Below are 23,774 nucleotides of genomic sequence, written 5' to 3' on the forward strand. Positions count from 1 at the left end.
AAAGTATTATAAAAAGAGCAACGAGTAACTGCGTTGCTTACGGTAACTCGTTACCGTACGTTAATATATTACGAACGTTTTTCTAGCTATTAATATGTCGCATATCTTAGACAAACTGTACAAAGTTTGTCTGAACCGAGGGGGAATTCACAACCCAAAATTTTGTACACCAATGCCGATTTTTGGCATTGCTGTAAAACACTGCCGACATTTTTGTACACTGCCGACAATGCTTATTGTTAATGCCTACAATGCCGTCAATCCTATATTAAAATTAAGGCAATGCCATGCAATTATGAACACTACCGCGTGCCCATTATCATACGCCAATGCCTGCACAAGAATTCTAAAGCTTTCCCGAAGTATTCTACACAATTATACAAAAAACTTCCAAAAATTTTATTTACGAGCTGTATCTATACATTTTAATGTAATTGCACATTATTATGTGCTGTCTTATGCATATAACTTCAAACAATGGAACACTAAAAATAATAATAAAAATAATCAAAATAATGACCTTGATATTGTATTTGTTTGTAATCAAAATAAATTTTAAACATTCTTCTTTAAAAATTCTATATATTTTACTGTAATTGCACATTATTATGCGATGTCTTATGCATAGGTATACCTAACTTCAAACAATAGAATACTAAAAATAACAATGTCTGTTAAGTTAGCACCCCCACCACAAAAAATCGAAACGCCACTTATGCCAAAATTAAGTGCTTTTTATGTGCTAATTATGTACCCTATTTGAAATTTTTGTGCTCGAGCGGTTTAGCAGGAAAATGAGATTGAAGGTGGGGGTGCCAGCTTAACGTTAAGCCAGCACCAACTCATATAAATAATTAATAAAATAAAAAAATAAATACACTAGAATTAAGTGCTTTTTATGTGCTTTCCAACGATATATAAATAAATGTTCGTACTCAATCTCTTCGACCAGAAAATCGTCCCGAAAGTACGAATACACATTAACGGTACAAGAGTAAAGTACCAGAAAGAAAGCAATTCTGAAACTGATTATAGGCTTAAAATATTCTCCTATTTATGTGCTTTCGAAATATGCAAGACCAGATTTTTGTGCTCAACCACGTGATCGAAAAACCTGAAGTGAGCACCCCACCGTTCAGGTACAAGAGTAAACTACCAGAAAGAAAGCAATTATGAAATTGATTATAGGCTTAAAATATTCTTTTATTTATGTACTTTCGGAATATGCAAGAAAAAATTTTTGTGCTCAACCCCATGATCGAAAAACCGACTCTGAAGTGAGCTCACCACTCCCCAACCACTGACGACAATGCCGTCAATATTATAGGTCACTGCTTACTTTTTTCGGCAGTCCACTGCCGAAATTTTGTACACCAATGCCGGCTGTGAATTTCCCCTCGGTCTGAACTAATTTATATATACATCCTTGTTTTTTAATGATATTATGAGATTTTATATCATAAATAAATACGATGAAATATTTATGATTAGGCCGCAAGAAACCGTAAGAAACCTATATATTTTTTTACAAAACCAATTTAAAATCTAAAGTCCAGCTATCCAATCAACAAACAATACTTTTCAAATATTTATTCTTCATTATAATATTTTTTAAATATTTAAAAAGCATTGCAAAACATTGTCTGCTGATCGGGTATTTAGTCTGCAGTCTATATCCGGATTTGAATAAATAAATTAACCTTAAACGTTAATCACTCTACCATATTGTGCATTCTGACACTGCAATAAGGTAATAGAATATAAATTAATATTATTAAAAAAAAATGTAAAAAATTGTTTTCCTCAGAAAACAAAAGGTATCAGATGTTAAATGTTAGTTGGATGTTAAATTGTATTACACACACATCACAGTTTTTTTACTAAACTATTAATACAATTTTTACAAAACTGACTTATTAAAAGTTCAGACTTTTATAAATAATTATTTTGTGCAGATAAGTACACTTGCGTGCTAGCTTGCAAAAATTATAATGAATTAATTTTAAGTTAATAATGAAGTAAAGAAAAATATATTTTGTTTATCGGTATAATTTATTTTTAATAGAGTTGTGCAGTAACTAGTTAAAAAGTGAATGACTTTTAACTTGACGTAGTTAAATATTAATAAACTTATTTTTAACTCCAACTAATTATTTTTAAAACGCAGAAACTTTAACTTGTTAACTTTTTTCTTAAGACAAAAATTGATCCACGTAAAAGAAAGAAATACATTCTCAAACAAAAAAACATATTTCTTTGTTATTTAATATAAACTTAATTTACAAATAAAATTAAATTTATTTGATGATCCATATTGTAATTGTTTTGAGTAATGTAACTTGAAAAATTAATATAAATAATACTTTCCAAAATTAACTTTTGGACTTGGAATGCAAAAAAGGATAAATTCGGCTAATCTAGCAATCGGTTCTTTATATAAGAATCTAAAAACCAGCTTTGTAATTTTATTTTTGTAAGCTTTTATTAGTAACTCTGTTTATTTAAAATATGATTAAACAGAAAGTTGCAATTACAACTGTTTATATTATATCATATAACAAATCTAACATGGAAAAATCAAATCCGTGTCCTTTAAATTGTCACTAATCCATTTGCTAAATTTGTTTTCGATCTCTGGTGTGAACATCTCTTTCCAACCACCTATTATTCCTTGCCGGATAAACATGTCCGATTGCATCACATTGTCGGGACTCGGCTGATTTACCATAGGATTTTTTCGAAAATTCTCTATTTTTAAGTGCTCCACTAATTTGGCGATCTGTTCATCACTGTAAGTCTTATCGAAGAACGCAACAATTTTCTTTATGTTTCCAGATAAATCCTATATAAAACAGATAAAAATATAAAATCTTGATATTTTTAAATTAAATATAGTAATATTTTTAATTATTTCATGTTGTGTCTTTATTATTATCTGTATATATTCTAAATCATATAACCAAATTTTATTTAAGAGATTTTAAAATAAAATGCGTTAAATTTATCGGTTAGTAAACAAAACTTAATAGACAATAAATTTTTCAAATGTTGTTTCATAAATTTATTCAAGAAAACTAATTTTGCTCATTATTTGTAAGTATATTTTTTTCAAATTTGTGTGAAAAAATATGATGATATAAATGACACGATTACGTGTGTACAGTATTACTAATTTTTATTTAAAAAAATTATTAAGATGTTTTTTAGAAAAAATAATAATTACAACATATTTATTTAAAGAAAGGAAACCAACGCTACTCATTTTAATAATATTCGAAACTTAAAACGTTATCAAAAATTCAACATATTTATTCTCTGTTTTTTCTTTTATGGAAAATAAATTAACTTGTCCTAATAAAAAAATGTGTATATTATATAATATGCCTAAAAATGTGCAATAATAATATTTTTTACCCTTATCAAATCTTCATAGAACAGGAACATCATGTTTGCTCTGTGTCTCATCGCCCAAGCTTCCTTCACATGTTCCCAGTATGGAGACCACACTGCTGTGGAAAATTAAGCTCTTAAAACTCCAATTATGAAAGAACAAATTAAATTGAAGACCAGCATTTCGCAAAACTTACTGTGATCATTCATGAAACTATTACAAAACTCTTCGAAAGTTCCTTGATATTGGAAATGTACTAAGTTTTTCTGGAAATAGTACCATGATACTACCGTGTCTCTTGGATTTCTTGCAACGTAGATAATCTAGAAGAAAAAATATTTTTGAAAGATTTTTGTCTGTAAATTTTCATTTTTTAATGGGCATTTTTGAACATGAATTGAGGTGAAAACAATTTGTTGATTAAACATTATTTAATGCGACTGAATGTTAAAAACTCAAATGAAAAATCCGTCAAGTTTAAAATAAAAGTCTCGAAGAATCTGTTGCTCTATTTTTAAATTTTTTCCTCAAAGTTCATCATATTTTTTTTGTTTCTAAAAATACAGCGTCTGTATAAATAATACATTCAATCTACGAAATATTCAATTGTAACATACCTTGCAAGTACTATTTACGACTGTCGGCAACAGTTCGAGAGGCATGTGACTCTTAATGAAACGTGGCGAAGGCTGTTCGCGTACGAATTCGACGCTATCTTTTTCCGTATTAATCCTGCCAGGAACGTCTTTCGTTGAAATATGGCCATCTAATATTGCTCCTATTCTAAAAAGAGAAACAAAATGTTATGACATAATAAAATGTTTTTCTGATTCAGAAAGAACCAACTGTATTCCGTAATCATTATTTCTATTGTAAGAGGAAAATAGAAGGATAACTCGTATTTTTTACATTTTTTATTCTGTCCAAAATTGAATCTAATCTGATGAAATTTCTTATGCGTTCTAGACAAAACTGTACAACGAAATAAATACTTGAAGACTCAAGTTTAATTTTAATTAATTTTTATCTGCATTTACACAAGAATTTTTTTCTATAATGTAAAAGAGAATGTAAATTTATTTCTACAGAGCATATATTATACTGTACTCTAGAAAGGGAAATCTCTCTAATAAATATCTTCGTTGTGCCTCGTCGAAATTCATTTCATTCGCCACCAGCCATACAAGTTCCTGCGTCATCGTTGTACCTAATCAATATAACACATAAATTTAATTAATATTTCTGGCAAAAGTATAAAATAACACAATTTCTTCACGTCTAAATACTGGATCATTTTTAACATTGTGTTATTTGCAATATGTTTTATTCAGTCTACGGTTCATGTGCTTGAATAACTTGACTCAAGCTTTAACGTCATAACAAACATGTATTTCAAAATATTCTCAGTTCGTGCAATATTTGATATAATGATATCTTTGAAACCATTTCAGTTTCTAACAATGTGAGATAAAAAGCCTACAAATAATTGTTTAAAATAGAAGATTAAATTTGTCAAGTAAAAAAGTATATAATAAATTTGAGAGAATGAATCTTTTAGACATTTGAATATATTTTCTGAAGTTCTTTATATTAAAAAAAGTTAACATTACAGAATTTATTACTTTTGAAATGAAAGTATATGGAAAGTACAACAGATTTGACAATATTTTAAAAATAAAATGTTTCAGCACATAAATTCTTGAATATTGAATTCTTTTAAAAGTGCTGAAATTTCGCATGATAAAATAATAAGCAGAAAAAAATGTCATTATATTTGACTCTTCGAAACAAACAACTTTTTTCTTTAGTATTTTTTTGTATCATCAAAAATAACACAGATATTAAAAATGATCGAGTTACAGAAAGCACACATTATGCAACGTTCTAGATAATTTAAATATATAGAAAAGTTCTATCGCACGTATTTGCTTGTCAGCTGATTTTACATTTTGTGCGTTGTATTAATATAATTGTGCACATTTTCAATTTCTTTTCTATTATAAAAAAAATAAGATTATGCGCATATCGTTTGATAAAAAAAAAACAATTTTCTGACTTTTCTGTTTTAATGATCAATTCCGCTAACAGAATAGATTATTTACAATGACAAATATCTTTGTTATAGTTCATTTTTTATCTTTAAAATTTTTTGTTACTTTAAATGTTCATATTGAAGATATAAAGATAAAAAATGAACCATATTATAAATTATTTTTTAATAGTTTTAAAATGTTTCTCTTTACATTTTCAAAAATCAGAAATGTCAAGAGAATTACAAGACACGATAGAATCTGGATGTTGAAAATAAGTTACCTGATCTAGGATAGGTAACGACCCATGTATCATCTGGACGAACTTCAAAATTATATATCTTGTCACCTGTCTCAACGTATTTATATGGCAAAAACCATTTTTTTTTACCGACTTTCACGAAGCTGCGTTTCTGAAGCGGATACCAATTGGATAGTTCAGTCGCCAGTTCACCCTCGACACATTCCACTTTCAAGTCTTTAAAAGACATGTTTAATAATTTAACTAGCGAAATCGATTGCTACTTTTAAAATACGTTCGAGTGATTTCGTAAGACTTCGGTTAGGTACCACTAATCGCTGAGAGCAAACCTATCGCGAACATAGAAGCAAGAACTTGTCCGCTGCTTACGACTGATTGCGCACTCTAGAAATGTGAAGAAATAAATATTATGTTTGATTGCAAATTCATATCGCAGGAACGTTATCATTTATTGAGTGCGGTAACCGACAAATATAATATTTCGTTGAGATATAAAATCGGAAATTGAGTATTTATAGGATTAAAATTAAGATAAAAATATAACTGGAACGATATGACTCATCCGGATGTACGGATGTATTGTAACATGAAATACTATCTACAACGGGAATTTTATAAGAGAGGAAATATTCCGAAAATGTGTTTCTTATCTAGAGGCTTATCATTGAAAGTGATTGTTAATGTCAATGTCGGCTATATAAATTTTATTTTATATTTCGAATCAAATTGTAGTTTACTTTTTATCTTTTAAAATTAACAATTGCATTGTTAATTTTACTCTTTGTTCGTACTCTTCTCAAAATATAGGGAGCCTTTCAATTTAATCAATCTAAAAATTTTAAATATAAACTGCATTATTTGTACGCTTATGTACTTAATCTCTCTAAGTACACATTGAAAAATTTGTGATGGTATTTTAACATATATTGTATATATTATATATTTTTTATATTATAATATAAAAAGTATAACACTCTGATACAATTTGAAAATAAATTGTGGCAACATATTTCTTTAGTAAAATTAGCATTTATAATATGTTGACACGTACATTTTATTTATCTTATTGAAATTAGCGTTTCAAAACTACATTATTTTTATGTTAGTTGTCCTTTTATCTATAAATTGTATTATTTTGACAAAATTGAATATTATTTTAATACAAAATATTTAATAACACAATAACATTATGTAAAATTAACTTTTAAATATATACATTAAAAATTCATTACAAATATTGTAACAAAGACCGTTTATATTAATATATAATGTTTTCTACTGTATACTGTTACCGAAACTTACATTTTTAGAATCTTTTATCTCATTTATCGAGATATGGTAGTCATTAATAAATTTATTAATGATTACCATACATTAATGCTCTTGTGTAGTAAAAATTATTAATATTGAATCAATTTCGTTCAATAATTATATATAATTATTAAGCCCGTTGTGACTAAATACAGGAGATAATTGTCTTTCTTCATAGAAAATCTGTAAAAGTCCTTTCCATCGTTACTTATTTTATTACACATTTTAATATTTTATAGCAAATTAAGAATACTCAACAGAATGATTTTAGAAAATATTTACGTGGTATACAATCGCATAATGAGAGTTTACAGTTACGAAATATGCTACTATTGCCAGCATGCTTTCAATCTTTAATTAGAAGAGCCTATTATCTAATCTATAGGAATGTAGTTCGTACTTTAGACTCTCAATGACTAATTCAAAGATTGTCATATTACGAATCATGCTCTGTTAACCGTGATCTTTACAATGGAGAAATAAATAATCTTATCACACGATGAACATGACATGCCGATATAGAAAAGTGGAAGTGGAACGTAGATTCAAACTATTCGACTTTTGCGCTAGTCTCGCAATTCTCGTCACGTGGGCCGCGTTTAGTTCGCCACTTCCGAGCCTTCTAGAGCAGACGGCGCTGAAAGCTGAAAACCGAAAACCTCCCCTCTTGTCGCCAACTCGCTGCTTCAGGGACGTTCATTGATGGGCCGCGGAGGTTGGCGGAGGGGAGCTGGCGGAGGAATGTGTGGATCGTTGTGGATCACGGTCAGCCAAGATGGCGAATCGCTGTGAGGGTTGAGGGGTATCGCGCTCGTTCGTCGCAGGGGGTGTTCGTACACATGACGTTCGCACATCCGTGAAGTGGCGTATTATGTCCTCGTACACGTTCTCGCAGAGGCTGTTCACGCCGACGCCGCCGGAGCGCGGCAGCTTCCCGCTGGACCATGAAGGCCGTTGCAAGAGCACCATGATCAGGTACATGCGCTGCCTGGCCGAGAATCGCAATCAGAACACGATGTGCCGCGACGTCGCCAAGGAGTACCTCGCCTGCCGCATGGACCACGATCTGATGGCGCGCGAGGATTGGTCCAAGCTCGGCTTCGTCGAAGAGATCAAGGGCGTCAAGGAAACGTAACGTCGATATCGTCTTCGAGAATAGATACCCCCGTGTATCTCGGATAGGAGGGGTCGTCCTTATCGTTGTTGTCGTCGTTCGTTTCGAGTCTCCTCCGGAGTGCCTGGTGCACTCTCTAGCCAATTTCGGTGCTCTTGGAACTTTCTATGTAAATAGGATGCCATAACGATAATTCGGTGATTTAGTGTGTTCAAACGAGAATACGCACTGCCAGCCAGGTGTAACAAGGACTTCCTCTAGTGCTGTTGAGAAAAATAATTAACAATAAAAACAAAGAGACCAATAAAGAGAGAAAGAAACTGAACGATATTAAAAATCCATGTATTTACCTTTTATTTTCATAAGAAGGAAGATTATAAATTAAGTTATATCGCTCGGCCACTTATTGGATCGGGCTTCTTGAGCTTTAACATAAAGGCATCCTCGTAGCTTGTTGTACAACTGGATTGTGTTACAACCCAAGTGGCCTAAGAGAATAAATATCCCATAAATAAAATAGAGAATTCCAATATTTATATCACACGTTGAAAGCTGAAAAGTCTTCGTGCACATTGATATAGAACGCAAAGGTGAAGAAAATGGCGAGCTCTTCCAGGAAGAGAATATTGGTAGGTTGCACAGGTAGCGTTGCCACGATTAAACTACCGCAGCTGGTGGAGATGCTGCGGCAGAATAATCTGGAGGTGAGGGTGGTCGTGACGGAGAGGGCCAAGCACTTCCTCAAGGATGTTAAGCTGCCGCCCGAGGTCCAGATCTTGTCCGACACAGTGGAGTGGGCTGCCTGGCAGGATCGTGGCGATCCAGTGCTGCACATAGACCTGGTGAAATGGGCGGATGTATTTGTGTTAGCTCCATTGGATGCCAATACCCTGGGCAAGATTGCCAGCGGCATATGCGACAATATCGTTACCTGCGTGGCACGCGCATGGGACCCTATGAAGCCGCTCCTCTTTTGTCCAGCTATGAACACCAAGATGTGGGAGCATCCTGTTACAATGCCTCAAGTGAGATGAATGGAATAGCGCATCGAATATTATAATAAGAGAAAAAAATATTGAGAATTTTTCCTCATTGAAACAAATAGATAAAATATCCTTTTTGTATTATATTTGGAACAGTAGTCGCATACACATGTATTATTTTATTAAATTGAGTTGAATTAAATTTAATTTGTGCAGATTTGTGTTGTAATATCGCATCATAGAAAATCAAGATTTTAATTACAAACCAACGAGAATGTTGTTGAAACATTTGAAAAAGATGTTGAAAAGAATAATGAAAAGTAAATGTAATTAAAGTTTTTTCTGCATTCTATGTGATTTTTTGTTTTTCTAAAAACAATTATGGAATTTTTCAGATATCGCTGCTTAAGTCCTGGGGTTACAAGGAAGTACATTGCGTGTCCAAGACGCTGATGTGCGGCGACACGGGGATGGGCGGGATGGCCGAGGTGGACACAATCGTGCGAGCTGTTCTGCGAGCCTTAAATCCCTGGATGGATCGAGAAGATCGAGATTTGTGTCCCTAGCAGCGGCTGAGATCGGCCTCTTCGTGCGAGTATCGTCGACGACAACGCGAGTATCGATGAAGCTTCGTCACGACGAGAGCGCGATCTAAAGTGATCTCCAAAGACGCGCTATGGTGCGATTCGAACATACGCTTAATAAAATACACGCCAGTGTCGCTTATCTCTAACACAAGAATTGGGACGAGCCTAAGGCCTGAATCTCGGGCTATATATGGATCATCATGTGATGGAGAGTTTACGTTTATCAGTGAAAATCATCTATAAAGTTATCTCGAATTGTGTTGTTCACTGAGAATTTTATTCTTTTGTTGCTCTTATTGCTAGGAGTAACTATGTCATCCTAAAATCATTGTTATTAGAGTCTATATAAGCTGCGTAAATAGCGAAACCTGAGTTTGAACGCATCATGGTCGTCATATCCTTTGCTCAACCTGAAATAAATCAATCGTGAGGAACAAATGAAATAATCGTAATTTTATCTGTCCAGTTGATGAAATGCGATGTATAAAAATGCTATAAAAGAATGGAAAAAGTTCTGTTGACATATCCTAAAGTTGATCCGCTGAAATGTACAATGCTTTTGTTAAATATATAAACAATAAAAAAAAATATATATATATAATATATGAATAACAAATATACAAAGTGTTTCTGCTTTTACTATCTTAATATTTTTAAGTAATGCATACATAAAGCTATACAAGGAAATTTTTCTGCGTGTCGTTAAATGCGTTCGGTAAAATCACTTTATTTTTGTATATACACAAATAAAGCACGAACTGACAATATATAAAATAAGTATAGAGAGCATATAATCGGCACGTTAATTTTTTCCCTTAAGTTTGGAATAAACAGAGGATTGGAGGGGTTCTCGCTTCCTAGTAGGATTACCAGACGCATCACTCCGATGTTTTTGCTTCTCCATAACAAAGTATATACTCAACTAGAAGACAAAATCGTCAAATTAATCGAAAAAGAAATATAATATCATTTATATCGTTTGTCTTCGTTTCAATGTTGCGCGCTTCACGGACATATAGTACATTCTGCAATACGCGCGACTTATATAATTATAAAACATGTTTATATATATATACATACAGAGGTGCATATTTGAAATATTACAAACTTCGCAAAAGCGTATCGCACGCATATTAAAACTGCAGTCAATTTCTTTGTAAAAATTTAATTATTCCCTCCATCTTTCTTTTTCGCTTTACAATTTTTTAAATTTAGATTTTCTCGATTATTGAAGCGTCATTTTATAAGATTCTATCGAACCAAAGAGCACTCCAGATTAAATTCAGAATGAGATTTTATTTCCACTCTTGAGATCGCCTTCATTCCCTTAAAAATCGATATCTCACGCAGAGAAGAAATCGGCTTGAAACAAATCGGGGGAAATACGACCGCAAAGTTTATACAAGCGTCTCTGATACACCGGCACTGTATATAAATCTTCGAGATTGATTCTGTACTACTTCCTTGATTATTACACTAACTACTTTGATCGCGCGCGGTATATAAATATCACAGTTTACAAAACTGGCGACACTGCGATTTGCTCGTGTCCTCTTTTGCTAAATTATACGGTATCAATAATTAATATAATATTTATATAAAATATGTGCTTTGTCAGAATCGATCGTTTTATCATTTTGAGATTGTCGATTCCAACTCACCGCGAGGTGTTTTACGGAGGGACGATCGCGGAATTTTTTTACGGCGCTTATTGGCCTTTAAAAGGGATATATATATATGACTGAAAAGTTTCTTATCTCCACTTAAAAGTCTCTGTAAAAAGAATATCGAAAAACGTTGGATGGATTTTCGGCAGTGGTAATTTGCAAATTCTTGTCGCACAAGATTGTCTGTAAAATGTTCTCAAGGAATCTTGTTTTTTTTTCGCATCTTCGAAGGGACCAGTTATTCGTCCGTTATGCGATATAAAAAAGTTACATCTTAAGTTAATTACTTTGTATGTAAATGTGGCCGTGTATAAAAAGATAGTATACAAAAATATGCTCCTGCGTAGCGCGATAGCGTGGTCTTTCCAGGATTGATGATATGGACCTAAGTCACACGTTCTTTGTAAGAGAAGATTAAATGTCAATACAATTTTATCTCACTTTCAGGTACTCCGAGATAAAAAAATAAGAGTATAAAGTGTACAGTAAAAAAAAATGTTTTCTCGTAATATCGTATCTTAACATTGTATATAATTCGACGTCGATTATTTCGTACAATATATCCTTTTCAAAAACGTGTGGTTTCGCGACTTAGTTCGATATCATTCTTAGAGCTTCCTTCGAACTGCAATCTCTCCATCGGAAGGCGCGGCGACGAAGTCGATTCCATGGGTACGAATGTGCCGCAGGCATTCCTTTGAAATTCCAATCGATATATATACGAACGGTCTTCCATCCCCTGTGTTCGCCGATCCGTCGACGTCCGCGCTTTAAAAATCCGATTGACTTTCCGGTATTCGTATTTCGCACGCGAAATTCCGATGTGAGGTACAAAATGCTCCCTGCACATCGTCAGCTCGAAAGACACATGCGGTATAATCTGAAAGCATAAAAAAAGGGAAAATCATGACAGCAGCTGCTCTCTAATTTTCAAACGCTTGTAAACGCACTAAAAATTTAGTTATTTAAAAAAAATGTATACAAGCTATATAAAATTTTGTTAAATTGAACGTTAAAATTATATATTTATATACTTTTTTCATATAATTTCATTATATTAAATTATATATATGTAAAATTATACATATGTTAAATTAATGTTAAACAATATTATACATCTTTATTATAAGTATCTCTTTGAGTTTCTTTTCTGACGACGTTACTCTTTAAAAATTAATGAATCCAAGAGCGATAAATAATTACCTCGTTTTTATACGTTTATTATCCTCATGATAAAGCTCACAACGACCATGACAAATATTGATGTGATTTCTCCTGTGGCGACGGTAGCGGAAGCCGAGACGATCTTTGACTTCCTGGGCAGGTTGGTCTCGATATCGTTGGTCTCCACTTCCGGCGGCGGACAGCCCATCCAGACTGGCGCCGACAATTTCTGTTTCTCGTGCATCACCCTCATCCTAAGATCGTCAAATTCCCAGAAACCCTTGCCTTTGAAGAAGTACGTCTTGCCTGTCGAAAGAAAGAAAGGGAAAAATTACGATAAAAAGTCAACAGATAAAATAATTACACACACATAAGTGAATTATTAAGCCGTTAAAAAAATCAGGAATTGAAATCAAAGTTGAATAAAATATCATAAAATGATGTTATCCTCAATAGGAAAATGTATTGCATTTGTCGTTATAAATTAAAATATAACAGAATTATTTTGAATGTGATAAATACTTAAACAACTTTATTTTTATAATAACACGATCTTTTGCGATAAAATCGGTTTTCGAAAATTACCATTTTTCCATTGAAAAACGGCATCAATGTCATTCCCAACGCCGGCGAACATGCTCATGTCCCTGGGATAATCGAGTTCCACGTAATTAACAGATTCGTCGAACCTGCGGACAGAGGATTAAATCGGAGAATTAAATTTTATTAATGGATTAAAAGGGAATAGGACCCAAATGTAAAATGGATTATAAATGTATAAATTTCATTAAACGTCCAAAGATCAAACGTTTCGATCTGGATTAATATTATTTTTATTTTTAATGAAATTTTATTTTAAATTTTAGGCAACAATTAGACGCTGAAAGTCTACGATTACAATGGGTTTTATAACAAGCTAGAGAATACGAATCTATGATTTAAAAAGTGACGCATCAATCACCTCCAGTACATAGAACCGCTGAAGAAGTAAGTTCTGCCGTTGTGGCCCCACACCATGGCGCCGTCAATCTTCTCTAGGTCAATCTTCTCTAGGGACTCTGGCAATCCCAGGTATGTAAGTGGTTTCGGATAACCCGGCTCCAGATTGTTGGCGTCGAAGACGTAATACTCACGACCGATGAAGAAGACTATCTTCTTATCCGGTCGCTCGTATACAGCGTCCACGTGATCGATGTCCGGTGGTAGATTGAACAACCTGGTGATCTCCGCCGGATATCCCTCATAAATCCCTTGATCGCCTATTCGCCACAGATACTGCAATGCGGAACCAAAGAGGATTCCTCAGTCTACAGATTCTAATTTCGTTATTTATTACATTAAATTATAAAAATACAAAATACATAATAATTATTTTAATACACGCACGTAATATCTTTTTATTTTAATAAATATAAATACATATATAACGATTAAAAATATATCGCGAGTTATCTTTTAGTTCGAGAATGAAAAAGATAAAAGCATAAAATACATTCTTTTGTCTTTGGAAAATACCGAAACTCCTCTCCCTTGCGGTAAAGCAAAATAATGGTGTCTAAAAGGCTCATTATCATACCGTTCTGTGCGAGATACAGCGAAAAGTTCTTTTCACAATTCCTTGTTACCTTCTATTTTCATCCTATATTTGATATTGCTACTTACTCGTCCTTTGAAGACGAAGACCTCTCTGCGGATAATGCTGATGGCGTCGTAGCTCGTGTCGCATTTGTTGGGCACGTCGTCCCGCTGTGGCGGGGTCCATCGATGTCTTATCCTCGGCGTAGGCCTCATCGTCGTTGTCGTTGTCGTCGTCGTCGTCGTCGACCACGACGTCGTGTGATGCCGATGAGGCTTATGCGGTCGATAGTCAGGTTTCTGCGGGTAACGACCCGGTTGTCGAGGTCTGCCTTCGTCTGGATAATGATTAGGCCTGGTGGGCCTAGGCCTCCAAGGCCTGTACGTCGTTGTCGTAGTCGTCGTCGTCGTTGTTGCCGTCGGGGGTAGCGGTGGACCTCCTGGTATATTGCCCCACAGTTTGTCTTCAGGAGCCCCTGAGAAACAATCATTTTGTTCCTTTCATCTCTAATTTCTAGCTCGTACAGGCTTTTTAGAAATCAAAATTCGAAAGCGCGAAGAAATAAATTCTCTCTTAAAATAGTCGGTAATTAAAAACGTGATTAATTTATTCAAAAACAAATTTATTTAAATTTCTTTTCTATAACGATAGTGTATCAGGACACGCGAGTGAAAGCTGACTAAAGAAAATCATAAATATGCAATTATAAATTTTAATTTTAAGTTTAATTAAGCATATTGTATTGTATAAAAATACAATGTTTAAAGATTAAAGTCGAAATACCGCGACGCAAAGCTTCTATTAATTATATTTTTATATTTTATATAATAAACAATAAAAACTGTTCTCAAGTAAATATGATGTTAGAATTGTCAATATAATAATGTGACGTGTGTCGACGGTACACTGAGAAAAAATTATAGTGGCGGCAACTATAAGGGGACAACCATACCAATTTAGTTAATAGAATTATAATTTATAATTAAGCAAACTATATTATAGTTACTGCAACTAAGTTAGTGATTAAGAAAACTAATAAAAAATAGTTGTAATTAATATATTAGATAGTATATTGCAACTATTTTTTATTAGTTCTCTTAATCACTAGCTTAGTTGCAGTAACTATAATATAGTTCGCTCAACGATAAATTATAATTCTATTAACTAAATTGGTATGGTTGTCCCCTTATAGCTGCCGCCACTACAATTTTTTCTCTCTGTGTAAAATTATAATGCGACATCTAAGAATCACCGTAATATGACGCAATAATTCTCGTAAGCGTAAAAATATAGCGAGGAAATCGTTTGGTTTTTCAGAGAAACTCTTTAGATACAGATACGACCCGAAAAAGCGATACGTTGCTGACCAACGAACACACCTCTACGTACTCGAGATCGATTCAGGGATGGCGAGCACGCGAGTACGTTAATGCGAGGTAACGTAAAGGAGGCAAGAAAAGCCCGATTTCGTACTCTCGCTCTTTTACACATCCGCGCGCGATGAATTTATCCCATCGCCTTTCACGACGGCGCGGCCCTTCCCACGCGAAAAGAAATTCCGGGGCGTCCGCGGTCGATATCGGATAATTTGTAACGAGTCGTGTTTGCAAAAAAAGCGTAGCCGCTGTAAAAGAAAAGCAAACTCATCGTCCAAACATATTGTACTTGCATAATTTCAGCGCTTCTACACGGCGGAATACTTTAATTGGCAGACGCGCCACCAGCCGCCTCTTTACGCGTATCTCACACTGTTGGAAAGAATATTTATAAAGATGTGAAAATTTTAAAATATATATAAAGAGTGTTCCATACAAATTTTATTTTATTTTTTTTTTTTACAAAATGCATCTGATAACGATTGCCTCAAGCGCGCAAGTTGTCACATGCTCGAAATATTCTTTTAATTAAGTTAAAGCGATCAAATAAAATAATTCTGCAATAACAAATTGAATATTAAACCGATATGAAAGTGAACGAAACGAGAAATGAGAAGTGCCACCATTTTTCGATGCTCAGCAACATTTTTATATCAAATTTTATTTAATACATCTCTTCAGGTCTATAAACTACGTGCCGATATGGGTTGTCAAAATTGAAATGCAATCGTAAACTGAAGCTAGAAATACCTCAAATTAAATAAATATTAATTTAATAATGATGCTACAGACATTAAAAAAAAAAAAAATGTTGCTTCAAGCATCCATTTCTCCCGTGTAAGAATTATCCTGAAGTGCCACATGATTAATTGCCGCGATTTTAATTAGCCTATCGAAACTGTTTGCCTGCTTCGCGGCGGGCGAGTGTTTCTTTTTCCGACAAACCATGCCCGCACGTTTTCGACGAGTATCGGGTCGATCAAATAAATGCGTTTGCAATTCGTCGATGGACTATTGACTCTCACTGATATACGAGCATTATTTTACTTTGCGTGATTGACAATGGAGAGGAGGGAGGAGAAGCAGGACGAGTTAAAATACCTCTCCATGTACAAAAGTTGATTTTGCGCCACAGAATTTCTACTCTCGGGAAATTGAATTTTTTTTCGGTATTACATGTACGAACGGCAATTGTATATTTTTATTTCGTTTCCATCGAATCTTAGTTTCCTTTTTGCTCCTTCATTAACGAGCAAGATAAAACTACAATGATTCGTGTAGTCGAGCTTAAATTCGGAATGCCGATGTGATCGTTACTGCATTCCGATCGACATTCGATTTCACGTAGATCGACGTGTATTCAATTTAATGGGCAAGCGCAACGCAAAAATCAAACGATGTGATTGATTAGCGTTTAAAGACCACATAAATTCGGCTATTAAAATGAACGCTATGCACCAACACAGTGCACTGTAATTTCGCTAACAAGAAACTAAAAAGAAAGAGAGAGAGAGAAAGAGAGGAAAAAAAGTCGGTCAATCTTCCGTGGATTTGGTCACATACGTATTTTTGACGTACACGAATAAATAATAAAATTATCATATGTGCACGGCGACAAGCGCAGCGCCACGGTATCTGTGTCATGCATATTTAAAGAAAGTGAATTAGACGAGTGATTTAGGTGCGTGTCAGCGCGTAAATCACGCTCGCGTCGCATCCGGGGAGAAAACGTATCGCCGACCGAGATGCTACGCGATACCAAATTGCCATCGTGAAGCAATAAACTCTTGATGACATACGCGCGCGGTTAAAATTCGCTTTTTATCGGTGATCGCGTGTGTACGCGCGCGACGCGTTTTATATTCCTCCGCGTCCCGTCCTCGCGATGTAACGGTATCAACGCGGGCAAATCGCTCGTTAATTCCGCGCTGCCGCGGGACGAGCGGGAACAGCGCGAATTGGCGGGATTGGCAAAATTACGAGTGCCAGATCTTGCTCGCAACGCGCGTAACACGCTGCGCGAACACACAACAGCGGATTCACTCCATTCTCGTTCATGTACGTACATTACACGGGTGCGTTAGCGTGTACGAAATTTACGTTATCGATTGCTCAGGCGGAATGGTATTATGTAACGCGTGTCGAGGGACGCCCCGATTAGACAGATGAAACAATAAACGCGCCGCGACTAAGCATGCGAATTGAAATTTAGGGAAACGGCAAACGGCATGGAAATTAAAATCCACTTTGTGCGATTTGCACTTTGCGCGAAAATGAAATTTTAAGTGTGCCAGTAATTTTATGTGTATACAAAAAAATGCTTGTATGTGTGTGAAAAATTAAGAAACGCCTCGGAGAGATAGGGAGGAAGAAAGAGAATGATGTGCACATAAAATTATAAAATTCTCATACAGAAAACAGGAAAGATTTAAGGCATATACACTGAGAGAAAAAAATTGTAGTGGTTATAACTATAAGAGGACAACCATATAAATTTTGTTACTAGAATTATAATATATAGTTAAGTAAACTATATTACAGTTATTACAATCACGTTAATGGTTAAGAGAATTATTAAAAAATAGTTGTAATTACTATATTATATAGTATGTTGTAACTATTAGTTATTAGTTCTCTTAACTATTAACTTAGCTCTAATAACTATAATATAGTTCACTCAACTATATAATTATAATTCTATTAAAAAATGCAAGATCTCCCTAAAAGTCGTTGCGGTGGTCTCGCGCAGCGACTTTTAGGGAGATTTTCTTACATCGCACCGCGTTATAAACTCTCGTAACTCATTTGCAAAGTGGAGTAATTAAAAAATTAAAAGTTAAATAATAAATTTGACAACTTTTAACTTATCCTAAGTTAATTTTAAATGATTTAATTTTGAACTTTAGTTATTTTTGAAACACATAAACTTCAATTTATTAACCTTTCACTAAAGTTTAAAAATTTAATTGTATAAAAAAAAATTTTTTTAAAGAAGGAAAAACAAAAAGAGAAAAGAAAAAGTTCAAAATGAAGAATGAAAGAAAAAGAAAATAGGAGATCGAATGTACACAAAATAATATACAATATTTTAATAAACGCTGGATTAGGTGTAATATTTTGAAATTTTGAAGGATATAAAAATAAAAATTTATTTAATAAAATATTATTTTCTTTTCCATTTTTAGGAAAAACTCACATGTAATAGACGTATGCTCCGTCATATTGCATGCAATCATTAATTTAATAGTGCCGTATTATGTACAATAAAGTCAATAAAAAAATAAAAAGACGAAACAGTGTTGTGATAACATTTTGAAACACTCTTTTTTTTTAATATTTAAGAGCATATAAAAGATACTTAAAAAAAATGCAAATGTGGGAAAAGTTTTTAAACGTTGGAAAATCTTTTTATACGAATCCTTTTAAATACGTACAATCGAAATTGTGTGCACGCGCGCGTGTGTACGTGTGTACGTGTGTGTGTATAAAATTGCGCGTGCGCGCGTGTGTGTTTTATGTCCAAAAGAATGCTGGTTTAAACGGTCGAACTTTTCAACGGTTTTTGCGAGCAATTGGCGTGTTCTGTGTGCCATTTGCATAGAAATTCGTGCGGGAAATCGGCCGGAGCTTATCGAACGGTACGAGGATGCGATAGCTCACACGACGTAACGGCGCGCTGCACGGTTCTGCAGTCGAATGATAATTAATATTCACCAGTGACCTACCAATTAACGTAATCTCGACTATAGAAGATAAAGGGGGAGAGAGAGAGAGCGAGAGAGAGAGATAGAATGAGGAAAATCACTGGTTCCTGAACACCGAATCTAATCTCGACTCTCGACCGTCGATGCAATTACAATGACGTGCTCGATAATTGCCGCTGCCTTCGCACCCTCCAATATTCTAACTGTCTATTTAGATCTCTATCTCCCTTCTACTCCCCCCCCCTCTCTCTCTCTCTCTCTCTCTCGAACGAGTCCTCTTCTGTCGGCCACAAACTTGATTTTTCCGACACGCCGAGTAATTTCCGATTATAATAAAGAAGTTAGTCCTCTTCCTTTCCCTTCCGCGTCCCCATCAGCCTCAACTATATTACGTTAATATGAGCAAAAGATGAAGCTATTTTCGTGAAACTTAGGGAAACAATGTTCATAAACCGCAAATATTAACTTCCTAAAATGTTTAAACATTTTTAAATATTTGATAATATTCGCAATCTCAAATTTAATGCGTAGCTCGAAATTGTCATTTAATAACTTAATTTTATTTAAAGGAGGGATAGAATGGAAATGGAGTAGCGCTTCCTGAATATATAAACATTTTCGAATATTTGGTGATATTCACAATCTCAAATTTAATTCTACGTATAATTAATAATTCTTTTATTCAATTTAATTTTATTCAATTTAAAGGAGGAATATATATACACATATATATTGCTTGTAAGTAATTGTGAATTTTATTCCATTCCGTGACCACGGCACTTGGTATTTATAATTGTTCTCAAGAAAAGAGAGAATATATCGCGAGGGAGAAGCGTCTCACTTTCTGAAAGCGGCATCCATTCGAGTGAAACTAAACGACGGCGCATCAACGTAGCGAGAGTGCAATGACGAAAAGTTACGATGCTTGAAAATCGAATACGACCCAGACACGGCGATAGATCTAAACTTGGCGCCAGTTAAAAGATAAACGGACGCGAAACAGCGCGGCGATAACTATTTCGCTTGCGAGGAGGAAGATTACGACGTAGACGAATATGACACGGCGATGTCGTTTCAGAATGCGTCTTCATCAAGCCTCGACGAAGTCTTCTTCCAGGTTCCCACCGGAAGGGATGTTTTCGTCCGACTACCATGCAACATCGGAATTTATTGCCACGAATGCGCGCGAGGTATATTGCGCGTGTAATAAAAATGAAGGAAAGCAGCCATCTCTCTTTATGGCGTTATATAAGCTCGCTACGAGCTGGCTGACGTAAAAATCCCGGCGGAACCGGAAATATTTCTATCCAGCTCAAAAACATTTTCGGACAAATGTTTTCCCGTCTTCCCGAACGCGAACGTATTAATGAACTTACAATTAGTTATTGTCAATGCTGCGCGCTCGTGGATTCTAAATTACGGCATCGGCGCCATAATTTTTTTAATACCGTAACTACTTTATAGCCGAAAGAGAAATAAACGATACCAGAAATGTGATGGATGAAACCGGAAGTAATTGGTATAAATGAAGACGAGCGTATTTCTCAAACTATCACAGAATGCACAAACGCTGGATACATCAATTTCCGTTCTAACGGACATTCCGGGCATTCTCTCCAAGGGAAATTTCTGCATCAAAAACTAATTAAAGCACGGCTTAAAACAATTTGATGAGCTCGTCAAAAATAACAAAATAGAAATAACTCGAAAAAAAGTAAGAAAAAAAAAGACGAGCGAAATCGCTTTCGATTTTTATCAAATCGGACAATTTGATAACAGTGAAATATGAAACGAAATTGTTTCACATGTATAATATGCACGTCATTAAATTTAATATATTTACGGTAGGTCGAAGGACTGAAAGAAATTCGCGGATCTCTCTCTCTCTTTTTTTCTTGCCGTCGTGGATTGAAAAGTTGGAGAGAGCTTTGCGGGCACCGTGCTTCGGTGGAACGCGCGAGATTACGCGAACGTAAAAGAGAAAAGTGTATTTTGGTCCGTCCTTCATTATCCCTGACAAAAGCACTTTCGTGCGTTCCACGGGAAGTGGTTTTACCGCATTGATTCACCGGCCCCTTAGTTTGCCTTCCTGGAATCTCTCGCGGGAAATACAGGATGGACCGGAAAAATTTGCGGATTGCAGCTCGGTGGTTTATAAGAACTTACGAGATTAAATTTCAAAATGCCGCTGAAATCAAACCGATTATATTGCAACGAATACAATACAATCCGATTTTCTCTAACATTTACGCATTTATGAGAGCGAAATGAGAAAAACGCGCGAGTGCAGTCGAGAACTATTAATGGAAAAAGAAACTTTGGATCGTCGAACGTTGAAAATTAATAGGTTGGCAATAGTAGTAATTTTATTACATCTGTACTTTTATTATAGTTAAGAAAATACTTTTCAATGCAACTCATAATCGTGACCGCTTAAAGTCTCCGTGACATGTTTATTTAAGGGATAGTTATTTACTTTAGATTTTTATGAATTTTTATAAATCTCATTGTTACACTGGGAGAAAAAATTATAGTGGTGACAACTATATAAATTTTGTTAATAGAATTATAATATATAGTTAAGTGAACTATATTATTATATAGGTAATTATTGCAACTAAATTATTGATTAAGAGAGCTAATAAAAAAATAGTTTTAATATACCATATAACATAGTAATTACAACTATTTTTTATTATTTTCTCTTAACCATTAACTCAGTTACAATAACTATAATATAGTTTACTTAACTATATATTATAATTCTATTAACAAAATTTGTATGGTTGTCCCCTTATAGTTGCCACTACAATTTTTTCTCTCGGTGTAGACGGTCGCAACTGTAACCATCCTAATTTTACATCTTGTAATTATTTTAATTTTTCCTACTTTTATTACACAAATTTATTATATTTTATTCGTACTTAGAAAAATTTGTATTTAAATTTACAATGGTAATATGACTGCCATAGATCCTTGATCGCTGCGCGATAATTCTTTGCGCGATCAACGGAATTGTTGTTGAGCACCGCTCGCGTCAAACGAGAAAAGCAGAGGAATATCCCAAAGAGCAGAGATGAAAATGGAGATGGGAGCCTCGGGCCATCCAGATCGATAGATCATATAGCCCTTTCGTCAAATAGAGCAATCAGAAGGAAGAGAGAAAGGCGGGCGAGAATGAAAAAAGAGAGAGAGAATTGTTGCGGTTTGCGGAGGTTTGTTTGTGCCACGAGAAAACTGTTGTAGATCGGGCCAGTGATTTATGGAGCTTTGATGAAGCGGTGAAAATATTTGTTTTCGTGATTTCGTCGATATTCCTCTCGTAAATCGATTCCGCAAAATCGCATGGGTTTCTCCTTGGGGACACACGATTGCGAATACGAACGCAATCTTATCGAAAAATATTCTCTCGGAGACGGAAAATTTTTCCTCGAAAATAACCGCCGTTCATCATTATCGCGTGATAACTCATTTGCATCGTGCTTTCGTAACGTGCACGCACTCGAAATTCAGGCGCTTTCGTATTTATTTTTGTTAGCTGCGGCAGTTTGTTTGTTAACAATTTTCCATATAGCAACGTTATCCCATTGACATTCAGTTTTCTATTTCACATTCAGCATTTCCAATTTTATTTGATAAAAAACAATATTTTGTTCATATGTATCGTAATCGCAGAAACGTGCCGAATAAATATTTTTGTCACCTATAGGATTTAACTTCTGTTCTCCAAATAAAAAAAAATTATTAAAAATTGCGTCTCGAATTAATTCGCAAACTTTAAATAAAATTCTTTTCTTTTCGTCCGCGTGTGCGCGCCTGTTCCGAACAGCTCGAACAATACGGAATTATCTCCGGAATTATATCAAACTTTGATTTAAGACCAGAGCATCCAAACTTATCTGACAACAAAACAACCCCATAATAGGCTTAACAAACAGATCCAATTTATAGCGAGCAAAGGAGATATATTGCAGCGAGAAAACAGCTGCGCAAGGAGCATACCAACTAGCAAGGAAGAGGCGTAAATTCTCGCGAGGGAGTGTTAGGAGTCGACCGAAAGTTGAACACCTAAGGGAGCTCGAGAGCTTAAGTCTCTCTTGTATAAACAAGCTAGACCCCTATTGACGCAATTACATGCTCAACGCATTTTTATTTGTACATGTAATACATTCTCGTATACTGTTACGCACATTTTCAACAGACTTTAAAAACTCGAGTTCAATCATGATTTTAATTAAATAGATACGATTGACAAATCATGTATGACTGAAAAACATCTCTGAATTCAATTTTATTATTCAACTCAAAGAACTGCAGCGTAAAAATTTATCCTACTTTTTTTGTCTCCGTTTTCCGTCTATTTTCAAATTTGATTAAAATACGAATTTTATAAAACGAATTTCGTATTTTTTTTAAATACGAAAAAAAGACTTATTTCTTCCGCCAGTCCGTCTCTTGAGAAGTGTTAATAAAATGGAGGAAAGAAATGGTCGAACGAGATAAAGAGTTAAATACGGCCTTGTGGAGGACGAGAGACGCGCACGGCGCCCGTGCTTTACCGAGTCCATCGACGTGATGTACGCCGACGACACGCACACCCCTTGCCCAT

At 34.6% G+C, this 23,774-nt stretch overlaps 4 protein-coding genes across 8 annotated transcripts in view; 2 read left to right on the plus strand and 2 right to left on the minus strand.

Moving 5' to 3' along the window:
• Positions 1-2,460: 2,460 nt before the first annotated feature.
• Positions 2,461-6,173, minus strand: LOC105199217 (sulfotransferase 1C4). 2 transcript variants are annotated; one of them, XM_011166198.3, is made up of 6 exons: positions 5,705-6,157; positions 4,499-4,598; positions 4,009-4,174; positions 3,588-3,714; positions 3,415-3,509; positions 2,461-2,842 (listed from the first exon to the last, which is right to left on the minus strand). In XM_011166198.3, exons 1-6 carry the CDS (start codon positions 5,910-5,912, stop codon positions 2,564-2,566), a joined length of 975 nt encoding a protein of 324 aa, XP_011164500.2. In that variant the 5' UTR covers positions 5,913-6,157; the 3' UTR covers positions 2,461-2,563. The 2 variants fall into 2 exon arrangements, with proteins under 2 accessions (XP_011164500.2, XP_011164502.2); XM_011166200.3 differs by having other exon boundaries at positions 2,475-2,842; positions 3,415-3,506; positions 5,705-6,173.
• A 1,496-nt stretch (positions 6,174-7,669) lies between these two features.
• On the plus strand, positions 7,670-8,428 carry LOC105199219 (cytochrome c oxidase assembly protein COX19). The gene has a single exon (XM_011166203.3). It carries the CDS (start codon positions 7,866-7,868, stop codon positions 8,127-8,129), a length of 264 nt encoding a protein of 87 aa, XP_011164505.1. The 5' UTR covers positions 7,670-7,865; the 3' UTR covers positions 8,130-8,428.
• Positions 8,429-8,662: 234 nt separating this feature from the next.
• LOC105199220 (phosphopantothenoylcysteine decarboxylase) lies at positions 8,663-10,294 on the plus strand. Its single transcript, XM_011166205.3, has 2 exons — positions 8,663-9,133; positions 9,487-10,294. The coding sequence occupies exons 1-2, from the start codon at positions 8,708-8,710 to the stop codon at positions 9,655-9,657; spliced, it is 597 nt and encodes a 198-aa protein (XP_011164507.1). The 5' UTR covers positions 8,663-8,707; the 3' UTR covers positions 9,658-10,294.
• A 91-nt stretch (positions 10,295-10,385) lies between these two features.
• The window catches only part of LOC105199222 (matrix metalloproteinase-2), a 184,658-nt gene continuing 171,269 nt past the window's right edge, over positions 10,386-23,774 (minus strand). For all 4 annotated transcript variants that reach the window (XM_026137978.2, XM_011166207.3, XM_039457605.1 and 1 more), the window contains 5 exons: positions 14,172-14,560; positions 13,471-13,784; positions 13,095-13,198; positions 12,549-12,815; positions 10,386-12,225 (listed from right to left, as the gene is read on the minus strand). In XM_026137978.2, coding sequence (XP_025993763.2) covers positions 12,556-12,815; positions 13,095-13,198; positions 13,471-13,784; positions 14,172-14,560 — 1,067 coding nt within the window. In that variant the 3' untranslated portion in view covers positions 10,386-12,225; positions 12,549-12,555. The remainder of the gene's footprint in view (positions 12,226-12,548; positions 12,816-13,094; positions 13,199-13,470; positions 13,785-14,171; positions 14,561-23,774) is intronic.

The sequence above is a fragment of the Solenopsis invicta genome, chromosome 14 (genome assembly GCF_016802725.1).
Source record: "Solenopsis invicta isolate M01_SB chromosome 14, UNIL_Sinv_3.0, whole genome shotgun sequence".
In the NCBI taxonomy this organism is placed as follows: Eukaryota; Metazoa; Arthropoda; class Insecta; order Hymenoptera; family Formicidae; genus Solenopsis; species Solenopsis invicta.

Excerpts from the sequence above, each read along its gene's own strand:
- LOC105199217 (XM_011166198.3), bottom strand. The coding sequence starts at position 5,912 with ATGTCTTTTAAAGACTTGAAAGTGGAATGTGTCGAGGGTGAACTGGCG. Across the intron at positions 4,599-5,704 it reads CGTTACCTATCCTAGATCAG|GTACAACGATGACGCAGGAA; the intron begins GTAACTTATTTT and ends TATATTGATTAG. Across the intron at positions 4,175-4,498 it reads GAGAGATTTCCCTTTCTAGA|AATAGGAGCAATATTAGATG; the intron begins GTACAGTATAAT and ends TTCTCTTTTTAG.
- LOC105199219 (XM_011166203.3), top strand. The coding sequence starts at position 7,866 with ATGTCCTCGTACACGTTCTCGCAGAGGCTGTTCACGCCGACGCCGCCG.
- LOC105199220 (XM_011166205.3), top strand. The coding sequence starts at position 8,708 with ATGGCGAGCTCTTCCAGGAAGAGAATATTGGTAGGTTGCACAGGTAGC. Across the intron at positions 9,134-9,486 it reads ATCCTGTTACAATGCCTCAA|ATATCGCTGCTTAAGTCCTG; the intron begins GTGAGATGAATG and ends GGAATTTTTCAG.